The 12,980-nt window shown below is 49.5% G+C and overlaps 1 protein-coding gene across 4 annotated transcripts in view; it reads left to right on the top strand.

The window, feature by feature from the left end:
* The window catches only part of TSHZ2 (teashirt zinc finger homeobox 2), a 489,244-nt gene that overhangs the window by 288,830 nt on the left and 187,434 nt on the right, over positions 1–12,980 (top strand). For 2 of the 4 annotated variants that reach the window (XM_070381016.1, XM_070381015.1), the window contains exon 2: positions 246–3,194. In XM_070381016.1, coding sequence (XP_070237117.1) covers positions 246–3,194 — 2,949 coding nt within the window. Of the gene's footprint in view, positions 1–245; positions 5,941–12,980 lie in introns of those variants that run through there. The other 2 variants (XM_070381014.1, XM_070381017.1) reach the window with 2 other exon arrangements.

The raw sequence follows: 12,980 nt of genomic DNA, 5'->3' as shown, positions 1-12,980 counted from the left end.
ACCCTCAAGAGTCTTCTCCAACACCACAGTTCAAAAGATGACTCCTGCCAGTTTTCTTTTAAGAAGGCGTCAGATGGCACAAAAGGCATCATTTGGCTTTTTCCTTTATTCATTGCTCATTGTTCATAAAAGCGTCAATTCAATTGTTCATTCTGTGTGGGAGGCACTTGGTCTGAGTGGGGAAGTAGGCGTGGAATATGTCACCCGCTATTGTTATTTCATGTCTTCTTCCTCTCCTCTCACAGGCTATGCCCAGGAGGAACAGCTGAAGGAAGAGGAGGAAATCAAAGAGGAAGAGGAGGAAGAGGAAGACAGTGGTTCGGGAGCTCAACCTCAGGGCAGCAATGACGCAGGGACAGACGAGGAGCTGGAAACAGGCCCTGAGCAAAAGGGCTGCTTCAGCTACCAGAACTCTCCAGGAAGCCACCTGTCCAACCAGGACGCTGAGAACGAGTCCCTGCTGAGCGATGCCAGTGATCAGGTGTCAGACATCAAGAGTGTGTGCGGCCGAGATGCCTCGGATAAGAAAGCCAGCGTGCACCCTAAGCTTCCAAACGAAGCCCACAGCTGCATGGATAAGATGACCGCCGTCTACGCCAACATCTTGTCTGATTCCTACTGGTCGGGCCTGGGTCTTGGCTTCAAGCTGTCCAACAGCGAGAGGCGGAATTGTGACACCCGAAACGGCGGCAACAAGACGGATTTCGACTGGCACCAAGACGCTCTGTCCAAAAGCCTGCAGCAGAACTTGCCCTCGAGGTCCGTGTCGAAGCCCAGCCTGTTCAGCTCGGTCCAGCTGTACCGGCAGAGCAGCAAAATGTGCGGGACTGTTTTCACCGGGGCCAGCAGGTTCCGGTGCCGGCAGTGCAGCGCTGCCTACGACACCCTGGTTGAGCTGACCGTCCACATGAACGAAACCGGCCACTACCAAGATGACAACCGCAAAAAGGACAAGCTCAGGCCCACGAGCTACTCCAAGCCCCGAAAGAGGGCTTTCCAGGATATGGACAAGGAGGATGCTCAAAAGGTCCTGAAATGCATGTTTTGCGGTGATTCCTTCGATTCCCTCCAAGATTTGAGTGTCCACATGATCAAAACAAAACATTACCAAAAAGTGCCTTTGAAGGAGCCAGTCCCAACCATTTCATCAAAAATGGTCACTCCCGCCAAGAAACGCGTCTTCGACGTCAATCGGCCATGCTCCCCGGATTCCACCACTGGGTCGTTTGCAGATTCGTTTCCGCCCCAGAAGAACGCCAACCTCCAACTGTCCTGCAACAACCGCTACGGCTACCAAAACGGTGCCAGCTACACCTGGCAGTTCGAGGCCTGCAAGTCCCAGATCTTGAAGTGCATGGAGTGTGGGAGCTCCCACGACACTCTGCAGCAGCTCACCACCCACATGATGGTCACCGGTCACTTTCTCAAGGTCACCAGCTCCGCCTCCAAGAAAGGCAAGCAGCTGGTGCTGGACCCACTGGCTGTGGAGAAGATGCAGTCATTGTCAGATGCCCCAAACAGTGATGCCCTGGCTCCCAAGCCATCAAGTAACTCTGCCTCTGATGCCGCAGCCTCCTCGACGGAGCTGAAGAAGGACAGCAAAAAGGAAAAGCCAGAGGAGATCAACAAGGATGAGAAAGTCATGAAAAGCGAGGACTATGAAGACCCTCTCCAAAAGCCACTAGATCCTACGATAAAGTACCAGTATCTGAGGGAGGAGGACTTGGAAGATGGCTCGAAGGGCGGAGGGGACATTTTGAAGTCTTTGGAAAATACTGTTACCACCGCCATCAACAAAGCCCAGAATGGGGCTCCCAGCTGGAGCGCGTACCCCAGCATCCACGCCGCCTACCAGCTCTCGGAGGGCACCAAGCCTTCCTTGCCTATGGGCTCCCAAGTCCTTCAGATCCGACCCAACCTCAGCAACAAGCTGAGGCCGATCGCACCCAAGTGGAAAGTGATGCCCCTGGTGTCCGTGCCTGCACACCTGGCCCCTTACACGCAAGTGAAGAAGGAGCTGACGGACAAAGAGGAAGCGGTGAGGGAGTGTGGGAAAGAAAGTCCCTGTGAGGAGGCGTCCTCGTTCAGCCACAGCGAGGGGCATGCTTTCTGCAAAAGCGAACCCCCTGCGGAGTCTAAAAAGGTTGAGCCGCGTCCCCCGAAGGAGGAGGACAAGCTGATGAGAGAGGGCAGTGAGAAAGAGAAAGCCCCGGCTTTGGAGCCGGCGTCTCCACTCAGCAACGGCTGCACCATCGCCAACCCTGCAGCGGCCCTGCCGGGCATCAACCCACTCAGCGCCCTGCAGTCTGTCCTGAACAATCACCTGGGCAAAGCCACAGAACCCTTGCGCGCGCCCTCCTGCTCCAGCCCAAGCTCAAGCACAATGTCCATGTTTCACAAGCCGAGCCTCAGCGTCATGGACAAGCCGGTCCTGAGTCCCCCCTCCACGAGGCCGGCCAGCGTGTCCAGACGCTATCTGTTCGAGAACAACGATCAGCCCATCGACCTGACCAAGTCCAAGAGCAAGAAGGCCGAGTCCTCGCAAGCACAGTCCTGCACGTCCCCGCCCCAGAAGCACGCCCTGTCCGACATCGCCGACATGGTCAAGGTCCTCCCCAAGGCCACCACCCCGAAGCCCGCCACCTCCCCCAGGGTCCCTCCCGTGAAGCTGGAGATGGATGTCAGGCGCTTTGAGGACGTGTCCAGCGAGGTCTCCACCTTGCATAAGAGGAAAGGCCGGCAGTCCAACTGGAACCCCCAGCATCTTCTGATCCTGCAGGCTCAGTTTGCCTCCAGCCTCTTCCAGACCTCCGAGGGCAAATACCTGCTGTCCGACCTGGGCCCGCAAGAGCGGATGCAGATCTCGAAGTTTACGGGACTCTCGATGACCACCATCAGCCACTGGCTCGCCAACGTCAAGTACCAGCTTAGGAAAACGGGCGGGACCAAGTTCCTGAAAAACATGGACAAAGGCCACCCCATCTTCTACTGCAGTGACTGTGCCTCCCAGTTCCGAACCCCATCTACCTACATCAGCCACTTAGAGTCCCACCTGGGCTTCCAGATGAAGGACATGACCCGCCTGGCCGTGGAGCAGCGAGGCAAAGCGGAGCAGGAGATCTCCCGGGTGTCGTCGGCTCAGCGGTCCCCGGAAAGCACAGCTGGCGAAGAGGACACGGACTCTAAATTCAAGTGTAAGTTGTGCTGCCGGACATTTGTGAGCAAACATGCGGTAAAACTCCACCTAAGCAAAACGCACAGCAAGTCCCCCGAACACCACTCTCAGTTTGTAACAGACGCGGACGAAGAATAGCTCTGCAGGTATGGGTGTGCTCCAGGTGCTCGTGCCGGTGACTCTGTGAGGCGCTTCTAGAGGGGAGATGGTTCTATTTAGAGGCAGCTGACCTCTCCCTGCCGCGAGAGGACTGTAGAATAGAATAGACCAGAACATAAATAAGTCCTAACCATTCTCTCCATTTCCGCAGTTTAGCGTTGGGGAAAAAACAGAAAGGATGTAGAGAGTCGGAGCTCACAGGTTACTGCTTCTTGACTCATGATCTCCTTAGTGACCCAGGGCCCACGTCTCGAGGTCCCGTTAAGGCTCTGCCTCATTGTAATTGACAAGTACCAACTTCTCTTACTATCCCATTTCCCTACCTCCCCTTCCTATAGTCATGCTAATGACTTATAAAGTGATGAAAATTTTAAAGAAATAGTGAGCAAGAGAATAAAGATTGTGGAGTTCCTGGGGGCAGCCACTCGACAGAGATTTCTTAATCAACTCATGAATAGATTAAAGCTGGCTTTATCATTATTAGTTATAATTAACGCTTTTGGCAGCTTATTCGCAGCAATTGCTACCTTCCACTGCCCTCCCTGTCCAGCTTGTTTATTTCCTGTGCATTCGGTTTCCTGTGAAAGGGCATGTGCCCTGTAGTCGGATGGTAGGAAAATAGTCTTCTCTGCAGGACACCCAGATGAAAAGAGAGGAAGCTTATTTTCTTCCTGGGTCTTTTGGTTGCTCTTAAGTTAAAGCTAATATCAGAGTTCACCTTTAGCAAAGGTAGATGCAATCATGGCTTGAGACTTTTTTATATAAAGAAGCAAATGGCACACTCATTGCCAATGCACGTGGGGTCCCACAGCTTCGAGATAATTTGCATCACGTATCGTCGAAGTTCCACGCCTGGCAGAGTCAGCAGGGCCCAGCCGATCTCTGTCACCTTCAGGAAGGCAGACAGATTCCAAGGTCAAATACCTTGGCAGACTAGTCACACCAGCCGTTTTCAAATACTGGGCACAAACAAGGCGGAAACTATTTTCGTCGCCCGCTGTGTATTTTCTCTCCTTCCTTTCCTCTCCTCCCCGGCATGATACCGCCCCCATGTGCTGGAAACTCCCACGCATATATCAACTGTCCTGCACTCGGGGCCGCAACCCAAAGTGAGACCCCACCTGACTTAAATCTCTGGCTCCTGCCAACCCAGTTTATGTCATACAGATTAGTCTTTTTAGTTACGTATGAGATAAGATATGAATAGCTAATAATAGCATGCAGTTGACCCTTGAATAACGCAGGGGTTAGGGGCATCAACCCTCTGCACAGCAGAAAACCCGTGTGTAACTGCTAGTCGGCCCCCCCATGACCGCTCCTCCGTAGTCCTGCTTCTCCTGTATCCGAGGTTCTGCACCTGTGGGTTCTACCAACCCAGACTGTGTAGAACTGTAGTATTTATCTACACTTTCGAAAAAACTCCACTTATAGGTGGCCTCATTAGGTTCAAACACATGCTGCTCAGGGTCAACTGTATAAGCCCTCCCACCTCCTACAGTCAGAGCGCTTGTTACACAGGAGATTTCAGGTCCAGCCATCAAGCGACCAGCAGGAGCAGAGTTGCAGGTGGGGGCGGGTGTGGCTGTGGTGTGGATGTGGGCTCGCTTCACGTCACACAGGGGGGTTTACTGAATGCGAGGACGGTCAGAATGAAACAAGGGGTTGAAATCTGGAACTATCCCCTCAGGGAGATGATCTAAGAGCCTCTGATGGCAGGGGAACCCATCCCATCACGCAGATGGCTATCTGGCCCAGATGATGACTTTGGGTTTGTTTGCATGTTTTTATCATGATAATTAAAATGTGTTACTGGCAGATTCCTCTCTTGCTTTCTTAAGCATGGTTTGTCCAGCTCACACTATATTGAAAGAAAAGCTGAAATACATCTATTGAACGTACATGTGAGCTTGGGCTTCCATGACACCTGTTTATTTGCTATACAATGTTTTACATTTTATGTAACTTGCTATTATGCTTTCCTGGTCCTTCCAAAAAAAAAGGTGGATACACACAGAACACACACAGAAAAATGTTTCTAGTCTCAGAGTGGTAGGTCCAAACCAGATGAAAACGACAAATAGGTATGTTTATCTGTGCTACAAATAAAGACCAACTTTCCACCTTTTCCATGTTAGGTCTGTAATCATTTTTTAAAATTAATATCATAGTCAAAACATTACAATATGTAGATACAGAATAAGGAGAAACAGAAAGCCTCAGTCAAAATCTGAAACACACATAACTGTTCTAGGGAAGCCAAGAAAACCCAGTAAGTGGGAAAAACCTATACAAAGGGACTTGATGCTCTTTAGTCGCTCAGTTGTGGCCAACTCAAAGGTACTTAAAAGTCTATTAAATACATAGATGGGCTAGCTCTGGTCTCATCCTTCTGTGTCTGTATGGAATAAATATTTCTGATTTGGACCTTCAAAGCATCATATTACAGAATTATCATTATATGAAAGCAAAGCTCCCTCCTTAGATGAACACTGGTGGGCTGTGATTCTGACAGCAGATCACAGAAAAACAGGTTTGGGTGTTCGAAATCGTGCAGACTGTATGTGCCGTGTGCACTTAAAAAACGGTGTTCACGTCAACACTACGGCTGCCCCCCCCCACCCCGCCCCACAGCTCCCACACCTGCACAGCGGCAGCTTTCTGGGGCTCTGGTCAGTCGCAAACGACCCCCCCCCAACCCCACGGCCCTCTTTGACAACAATATGCATGCAAATCCTTGCCCACTGCTCAGAATGATGCTTATGTGTTTCTAAATGATCACAAAATGAGATCACTGTTATCTGGAACTCTAATTTCAGTTAGGATGCCTGATCGCATGAATTGTACAAAAATGACATGTCATTTTGGGAGAGATGGTCACGGTTTTATGGAAATTTTGAGAGTTTTACAGTATCTATGTTCTATGCAAGATGGGAATTTCGATCTGAATTTAATTTCTTTTCTTAGGTCTTTTTTTAAAAAAAGATAAGTCTTAAATTCTATAAAATTCTCTGCCAAATATTAAATGATGCAACTTTTCATGAGAAATTAATTAGAATATGTTTCATGTGCATCCCTCATTCAGGACATAAGTAATCTGAGACAATTTCAATAGGTATTTGTATATACCTTTAGAAACCACATGCTCTTGAAAATCAGAAATTAAACAAAGAGCAAATCGATGAGTCTAAGATGCAGAAGGACTGGAAATTATAGTCATTACCGCAGTGCACAGAGTGTGCAAGTTTAGCCTCGCACCTGACCTTGAAACTGATAGAGGGAATGAAGTCTAGTCCAATAAGCTGCCACCCTTGCTGTGGATGATTTGATAAAACCCATGTTCAGGGTGAACAGCATGCGAAGCTCCCAGATAAAACATAGGGTGTCCAGCTAAACTAGCATTTCAGGTAAATGACAAATACATTTTTAGAATAAGCGTGTCCCAAATAGCACATGGGCCATATTTATACTAAAAAGTGTTCATTGCTTATCTGAGGTTTCGATGTAACCGGACATTCTGTGCTAGACCTGGCAACCCTGACGGCCTGGGAAGAAGAAGATGAGCTGGGCTAACCCGTGGGTGGGCTTCTCTTGTGGCTCAGTGGTGAGCTGGGCTAACCCGTGGGTGGGCTTCTCTTGTGGCTCAGTGGTGAGCTGGGCTAACCCATGGGTGGGCTTCTCTTGTGGCTCAGTGGTGAGCTGGGCTAACCCGTGGGTGGGCTTCTCTTGTGGCTCAGTGGTAAAGAACCTGCTTGCCAATGCAGGAGGGTTCCATCTTGGGTTGGGAAGATCCCCTAGAGAAGGAAATGGCAACTCACTTCAGTATGCTTGCCTGGGAAATCTCATGGACCGAGGATCCTGGTGGGCTACAGTCCATGGGGTCGAGAAACAGTCGGACACAATTCAGGAACTAAACAACAGCAACTCACAGCTACTACAGGCGTCAACCTTGCCTTCATCTGGTAAACAACAGTCTTTCTTTCCTTGCTTCTCCTGTTTCCGCCCTCCATTTCTCCCTGCCTACCTTCCTTCCTCTCTTTCATCTTTCGTCACCAGACTCTATTAGCAAAGCAGTGTAGAGAGGACCCAACAGCCATGCTGATGAAATGTGCCAGGCTTGCGGCATGCAACCACAGACACACTATTTCACTTGATTCTCGCAAACAGTTGTATGAGGTAGGGACTGATTCAACCACTTCACAGGGGAAGAAATGGAAGCAGAGAGAGTCTGCACAAATTCCTCACATCTCCACCATCTCTGAGCCTCTCTCAGTATCAGCCCAGCAAGAAAGCCATCACTCCATGCCAAACACTGTGCTAATCCCAGGGAGTAAGCCGGTGACCAACCAGGACAGGAGTTTGCCTGGGCGGCTGCCTGTGCAGACAGCTCTGGGGCAGACGCTGAACGGAGCGCACAGGAGGGGCCGGTCCTGGGGGCAGCGGAGGAGGGGACGGTGGGACAGACCAGCGTGAGTCCGGGCCTGCAGGGCTGCACTCAAGCCCTAACTCCCCCACCGTCTCTAAGATGTGCCCCACTTCTGTGTCTTTGAAACATGGACAGAATTCTCCTCTAGAGGAAAACCATGAGAATCAAGTAAAAGTATGCATTTCTTTTCCATAAACCCTGGCGCATAGTAGGTCCACAAGAAGAGTTAGTTCTAGGCAACATCTCGAGGGCCCCATCACATTCTTCAGCCTTGCCCAAAGAGCACAGAACTTATAGAGTATTCCCGGGTTGAGCCACTTGACACCTAGGCCAGTGCCCCAAGGAAACGTTGTTTAGTCCTTAAGTTGTGTCCGACTCTTTATGACCCCATGGACTGTAGCCCCCCAGGCTCCTCTGTCCATGGAATTCTCCAGGCAAGAGTACTGGAGTGGGCTGCCATTTCCTTCTCCAGGGGATCTTCCCAACCCAGGCATCAAATCTGTGTCTCCTGCTTGGCAGGTGAATTCTTTACCACTGAGCCACCTGGGAAGCCCAAGGAAATGCTGACCTACTATTTAATGATAATAACAGCAATGACAGCTGAGACCTGTTGGCCTCTTTCTATGAGCCGGGCATGGGTATTCAGATCATCCTGATTTTGCCAAAAGCTCAGAGGCGTCTGTGATTTGCCTAAGAACACAGTGTAAGATTCGAGCCCAGGATGGCCCGGCTCTCATCACGTTTCTCCTGCATCTTGGCTTCTCCTCCATCATGCTTGACGGTTTCCAGGTGCTACCCAAGCCCAGGAATCCATCCAGCAGCTCAGAAAAAAAGTCTATGAAGTGTGGCATACGCGTGCAGAGATGATAAGAGCTTGCCTCAGCCTCCGGGAGGCTCCAGATATAAACCACAGCTTCAGGAGCTAGGGACCAACCTGGGGAAGAACCCACACATCCTCACCCTCTTTCACGTAATTTCCTTGTTCAGTCAAGTAATGATACATTCACTGTGGAGCATCTCACCAAGAAATGATCTAAATCCCAGGGAAAATAACTATGTGAGAATTGCTATTATTTTTAATCCTCATCTTGACTCTCATTTTGGGGAAGCAAGATGTGAAATCTGAAACAGGGCTAGGCTTGAGACCTCAGCGTTTCTAAAGCAGCAAGAAACAAACGCGTCCCCTCCGGTCACATTTTCATTTCCTCTGCGCGCTCTGGCTTAACCCCTCTTTTGCATCGATGCATCTCCGCCTTCGTTGCACTTTCCCCCTCATTTGGACTTCTGAATGCTCTGTCCTGACGGGTATAATTTGGTGCTTTAATATAGAGTAACATTATTTTTCATTTACTCCAATCTGCCATCAGTATCATCTTTTCATTTAACCAGATGCAATTCTTTTTTCTTTCACTAAATTGAAAATCCATGAGCGACAGGGAGTGCAATGTTTTAATTAGCTCATATTTTTTATATGGATTTATGTCTTTAAAATACATTTGTGTAATTCTTCAGCTAAATTAAAAACGTCTTTCTGCAAAAGTGAGGAGAGGAAAATAAGGAGCTAAATTGTGTCATTAGCTTAGGTAGCTACAGACAGAGGGTCAGATCTAGCAGAGGGACACACACCGTCACGGGCGCCTCTGCCCGGGCGGGTCTTGAACTTGCCCTTCATTGAAAGAAGTCTTTCTCTGTAAAGGTTTTTCAAAAATGGCTTGAGGTGGGGTTTTTTTAAGGCCCCTAGTAAGTAAACAAGCAGTTACCTTTAACGAACTAATTTGAAACTGAACCTGCTGCCAAGCAAACAGAAGAAAAAAAAAAAAAAACAGAAGTCATCACGGTAAACAGTTTTCTCCTGCATTTCTCTTTGTCTTTTTTTTTTTAACGATCAAGTTTAAAGCGTTCCATGGTGCTTTTTTTCTACTTTATAGGAGACAAGTGACATTCCGTGGTAAATGAGAGAAAAAGCCATGCAGAACTGAAATCTTTCTAATGCATTGACACCAACTTGCCCTCTATTGTTGGAAATGAGCAGGCGCTCATGATTGTTCATCAAACAGCTCCTAATGCAGTTAAAGCATTCAGCTATAATTTCTCCTTGCATTTATAATTACTGTCATAGACTGCACACCTCGGTGAGCAGATTAAAGCTATAAACTATTTAGCCGCAGCTCTAAGACGAGGAACTTGATTTGTCTGGCAGGAGTTATTTGTTAGGGAGCTTGACACTTCACATAAAAATGACTCAACGTGATGAAGAACAGTGCAGTTTTAGCAATGCAGGGGTTTTAAATCGGTCTCGCGCCACGCCCTGCCAGCATCGCAGGGCAGTTTGTTAACAGACATGGAGGCCACAGAGATAACAGAATGCGTCAAGGGTACCGAAATAGAAGAGGGTTTGGCGTGCCGGGGTTGCCTTTCCTGTCTCTTCCTTCAAAAGAGCAGGAGTTTGCGGGAAATCTCTGCATGTCGTGTTCTCCTGTTAAATCCAGGCTCACCTGGCAGGAGATGGGGAGGCCGCGAGCCCCGGGCGCGTGTCACACGCCAGGGTTTTAGAGAACTTGGTCCTGCTGTTAAGGACACTCACTTCCCAAAGCCCAGGAGTCCAGGGCGCTGCAGAAAGTGCTGGTGGATGTTCTATCTAGAGTGCTCTTTATCTCTTTGCTTTTGACTGGTAGGAAGGGTATGATATCTTTAGGCACAGAGGGCCCTTCTCTTGGGCTCATTCTCCAGCGGTGCTGTGAAGACTTGTGAAAAGAATGGGCGTGCGGATTGATCAGGGAGGCTGGCCCGGATGGGAGCAGTCAGCGCAGCTCCCTTCCGGTCTCAGCTTGAGTCCGGGATCCGGTAGAACAGCGCACATTCCGGGCGGCGCTCAGCACCGGGTCTGGCCCACTGAACAAGGGTGTGTTCCTCTCCTCTCTTGATCACCTACCTAAAAAAAAAAAAAAATCCTCTTTTGTTTACTTAAAGCTTAAATCAGGATGAGGTGGACTGTGCCATTTGATTTAGAGATATGAGAGACCACAGGACAGATGGAGGCACAGCAGCTGTGCGGGGAGATGACAGTGCTGGGCGGTGTTTGGGCCCTGGAGGGGAGGCCGTCTTCCCCTCTGACTCTCCCTTCCTCTCCCTGCCACCAGCTCCCTGGAACATCTCCATTCCCAGCAGTCCGGCCTCCCCGTGGCTGCGTCGTCACACGTAGGTGGGAAGGTCTGCCTTGGTGCCCCATGCATTTCAGTGCAAATGATGCGTTGATGATGCCGTCGCTGATTTGTGGGGTTAAGAGGAAAGCTAGAAACAGTGCCTGCCTTCGTGTGGCCACTCACTTTTGTCCCTGGTGTCAGTAGGCAGGGACAGAGGATTAACATTTATGGAGCATTTACAGCTGTTGTGCTACGCCCTTCGTGTACACGACCTCAATTCCTCTTAACCCTAAGCTCTCTGAAGAAAGACCGCTGACTGCGCCCAGCTTACAAGGGAGGAAACCAGCTCTCAGAGAGGGCGAGTGATCGGTGGTCTCATACAGCCAGCATGCGGCGGAGCTAGAAATTAGGTGTGGACAAAGGACCATCTCCCTCAAGCTGGCCTCTTAGATTAAAAACTCTCCCATCACCTTTCAGGGATCCCCTGGGTTAAATTCTGCCAGGTGCTACACCCAAGTGTGAGATGTGAATCCCGTCCGTAACTCATTTGTATGGAAGAGAAGACGAATGGGCAAAAAGAAAAAAAAAGTTTAAATATCTCAAAAGCTCAAATCTTTGACATAGACAACTCCCTACCACTCGGGCCCTCCAGAAAACTGGCACTTTCAACGTGCATGGTTGTATCTGGTACTTTTTTCATCTATGGAGGAAAAAAATGATGTTTCAGGTTATGTTATTTTCAATGCTACATTACTCGATTTCACAGTCAAATAATTCTATTTTTGTTCACCAGCGGATCTTGTCGTGTTTAATTGTTTATGACCCCCCCACCCCTTTGCTGCAGCCTCCACGTCCCCCTTTGCGGCCTTCCTGTGGATCCTCTGGTGTGTAGTAACCATGGAGACGGGCCCCTCCTGGATGGTGTTTTTGCTCTGGTTTAGCAGTCAAAGACCAAGCGGGACCCCATCATCCCAGAAATGCAGGAGGATGAAAAGCGGGGGGAGGACTTTGGAAGCCGAGGGAAGGACTGTCACAAAATCTCAGATGATGGAGGCTTCCTGATGTCTAGAAGTCTTGTGAAGGAGCCCAAGGCAGAGCTCAGCAGGGAGGAACGTGGGCCCTGAACTGCTGAGCTGGGCCTCGGGACCAGGTCTCCACTTTTCAGCTGAGAGACCAGGGGCAGGTCACGTCGCTTCTCTGGCCCTCGGCAGCCTCTTCTGTCAAGCGGCTGCACATAGGCCGGCCTGAGACCACGTCATGAGTTTGCGTGCGGAAGTGTCCGTCGCTCAGCCATGCGACCCCAGGGACTGCAGCCCGCCAGACTCCTTGTCCATGGGATTTCCCAGGCAAGAGTACTGGAGTGAGTTGCCATTCCCTTCTCCAGGGGATCTTCCCAACCCAGGGATCAAACCCACATCTTCTGCATTGTAGGCAGATTCTTTACCTTCTGAGCCACCTGGGAAACCCCATTATAAAGTTAGCCTCTTTTAAAACCTACTAAGAATTGATGCTTTTGAACTTTGGTGTTGAAGAAGACTCTTGAGAGTCCCTTGGACTGCAAGGAGATCCAACCAGTCCATTCTGAAGGAGATCAGGCCTGGGATTTCTTTGGAAGGAATGATGCTAAAGCTGAAACTCCAATATTTTGGCCATCTCATGCTAAGAGTTGACTCATTGGAAAAGACTCTGATGCTGGGAGGGATTGGGGGCAGGAAGAGAAGTGGACGAGAGAGGATGAGATGGCTGGATGGCATCACCAACTCGATGGACATGAGATTGGGTGAACTCCAGGAGTTGGTGATGGACAGGGAGGCCTGGCGTGCTGCAATTCATGGGGTCGCAAAGAGTCGGACGCGACTGAACTGAACTGAAGAATCCTCCTGGTACAGTATCAGGCACATAGAATTAAAGAGGGTATCTTTCATCCGTGTTAAAACACAGCATCCCTAGAATTAAAGACACATGAAATTGTCTAACAGCTGGAATCATAACAGCAACCAGGACAGTTAGAATGTGCTGGAACCGAGTCACAAGTCCTGTCTCAGGAACAGGGAAAGACAAAGTTGGAGACAGTCACTGA

The sequence above is a fragment of the Bos mutus genome, chromosome 13, assembly GCF_027580195.1.
Source record: "Bos mutus isolate GX-2022 chromosome 13, NWIPB_WYAK_1.1, whole genome shotgun sequence".
In the NCBI taxonomy this organism is placed as follows: domain Eukaryota; kingdom Metazoa; phylum Chordata; class Mammalia; order Artiodactyla; family Bovidae; genus Bos; species Bos mutus.
Note: the sequence above shows the minus strand (reverse complement) of the source record. Positions and strands in the feature narration are given on the sequence as shown.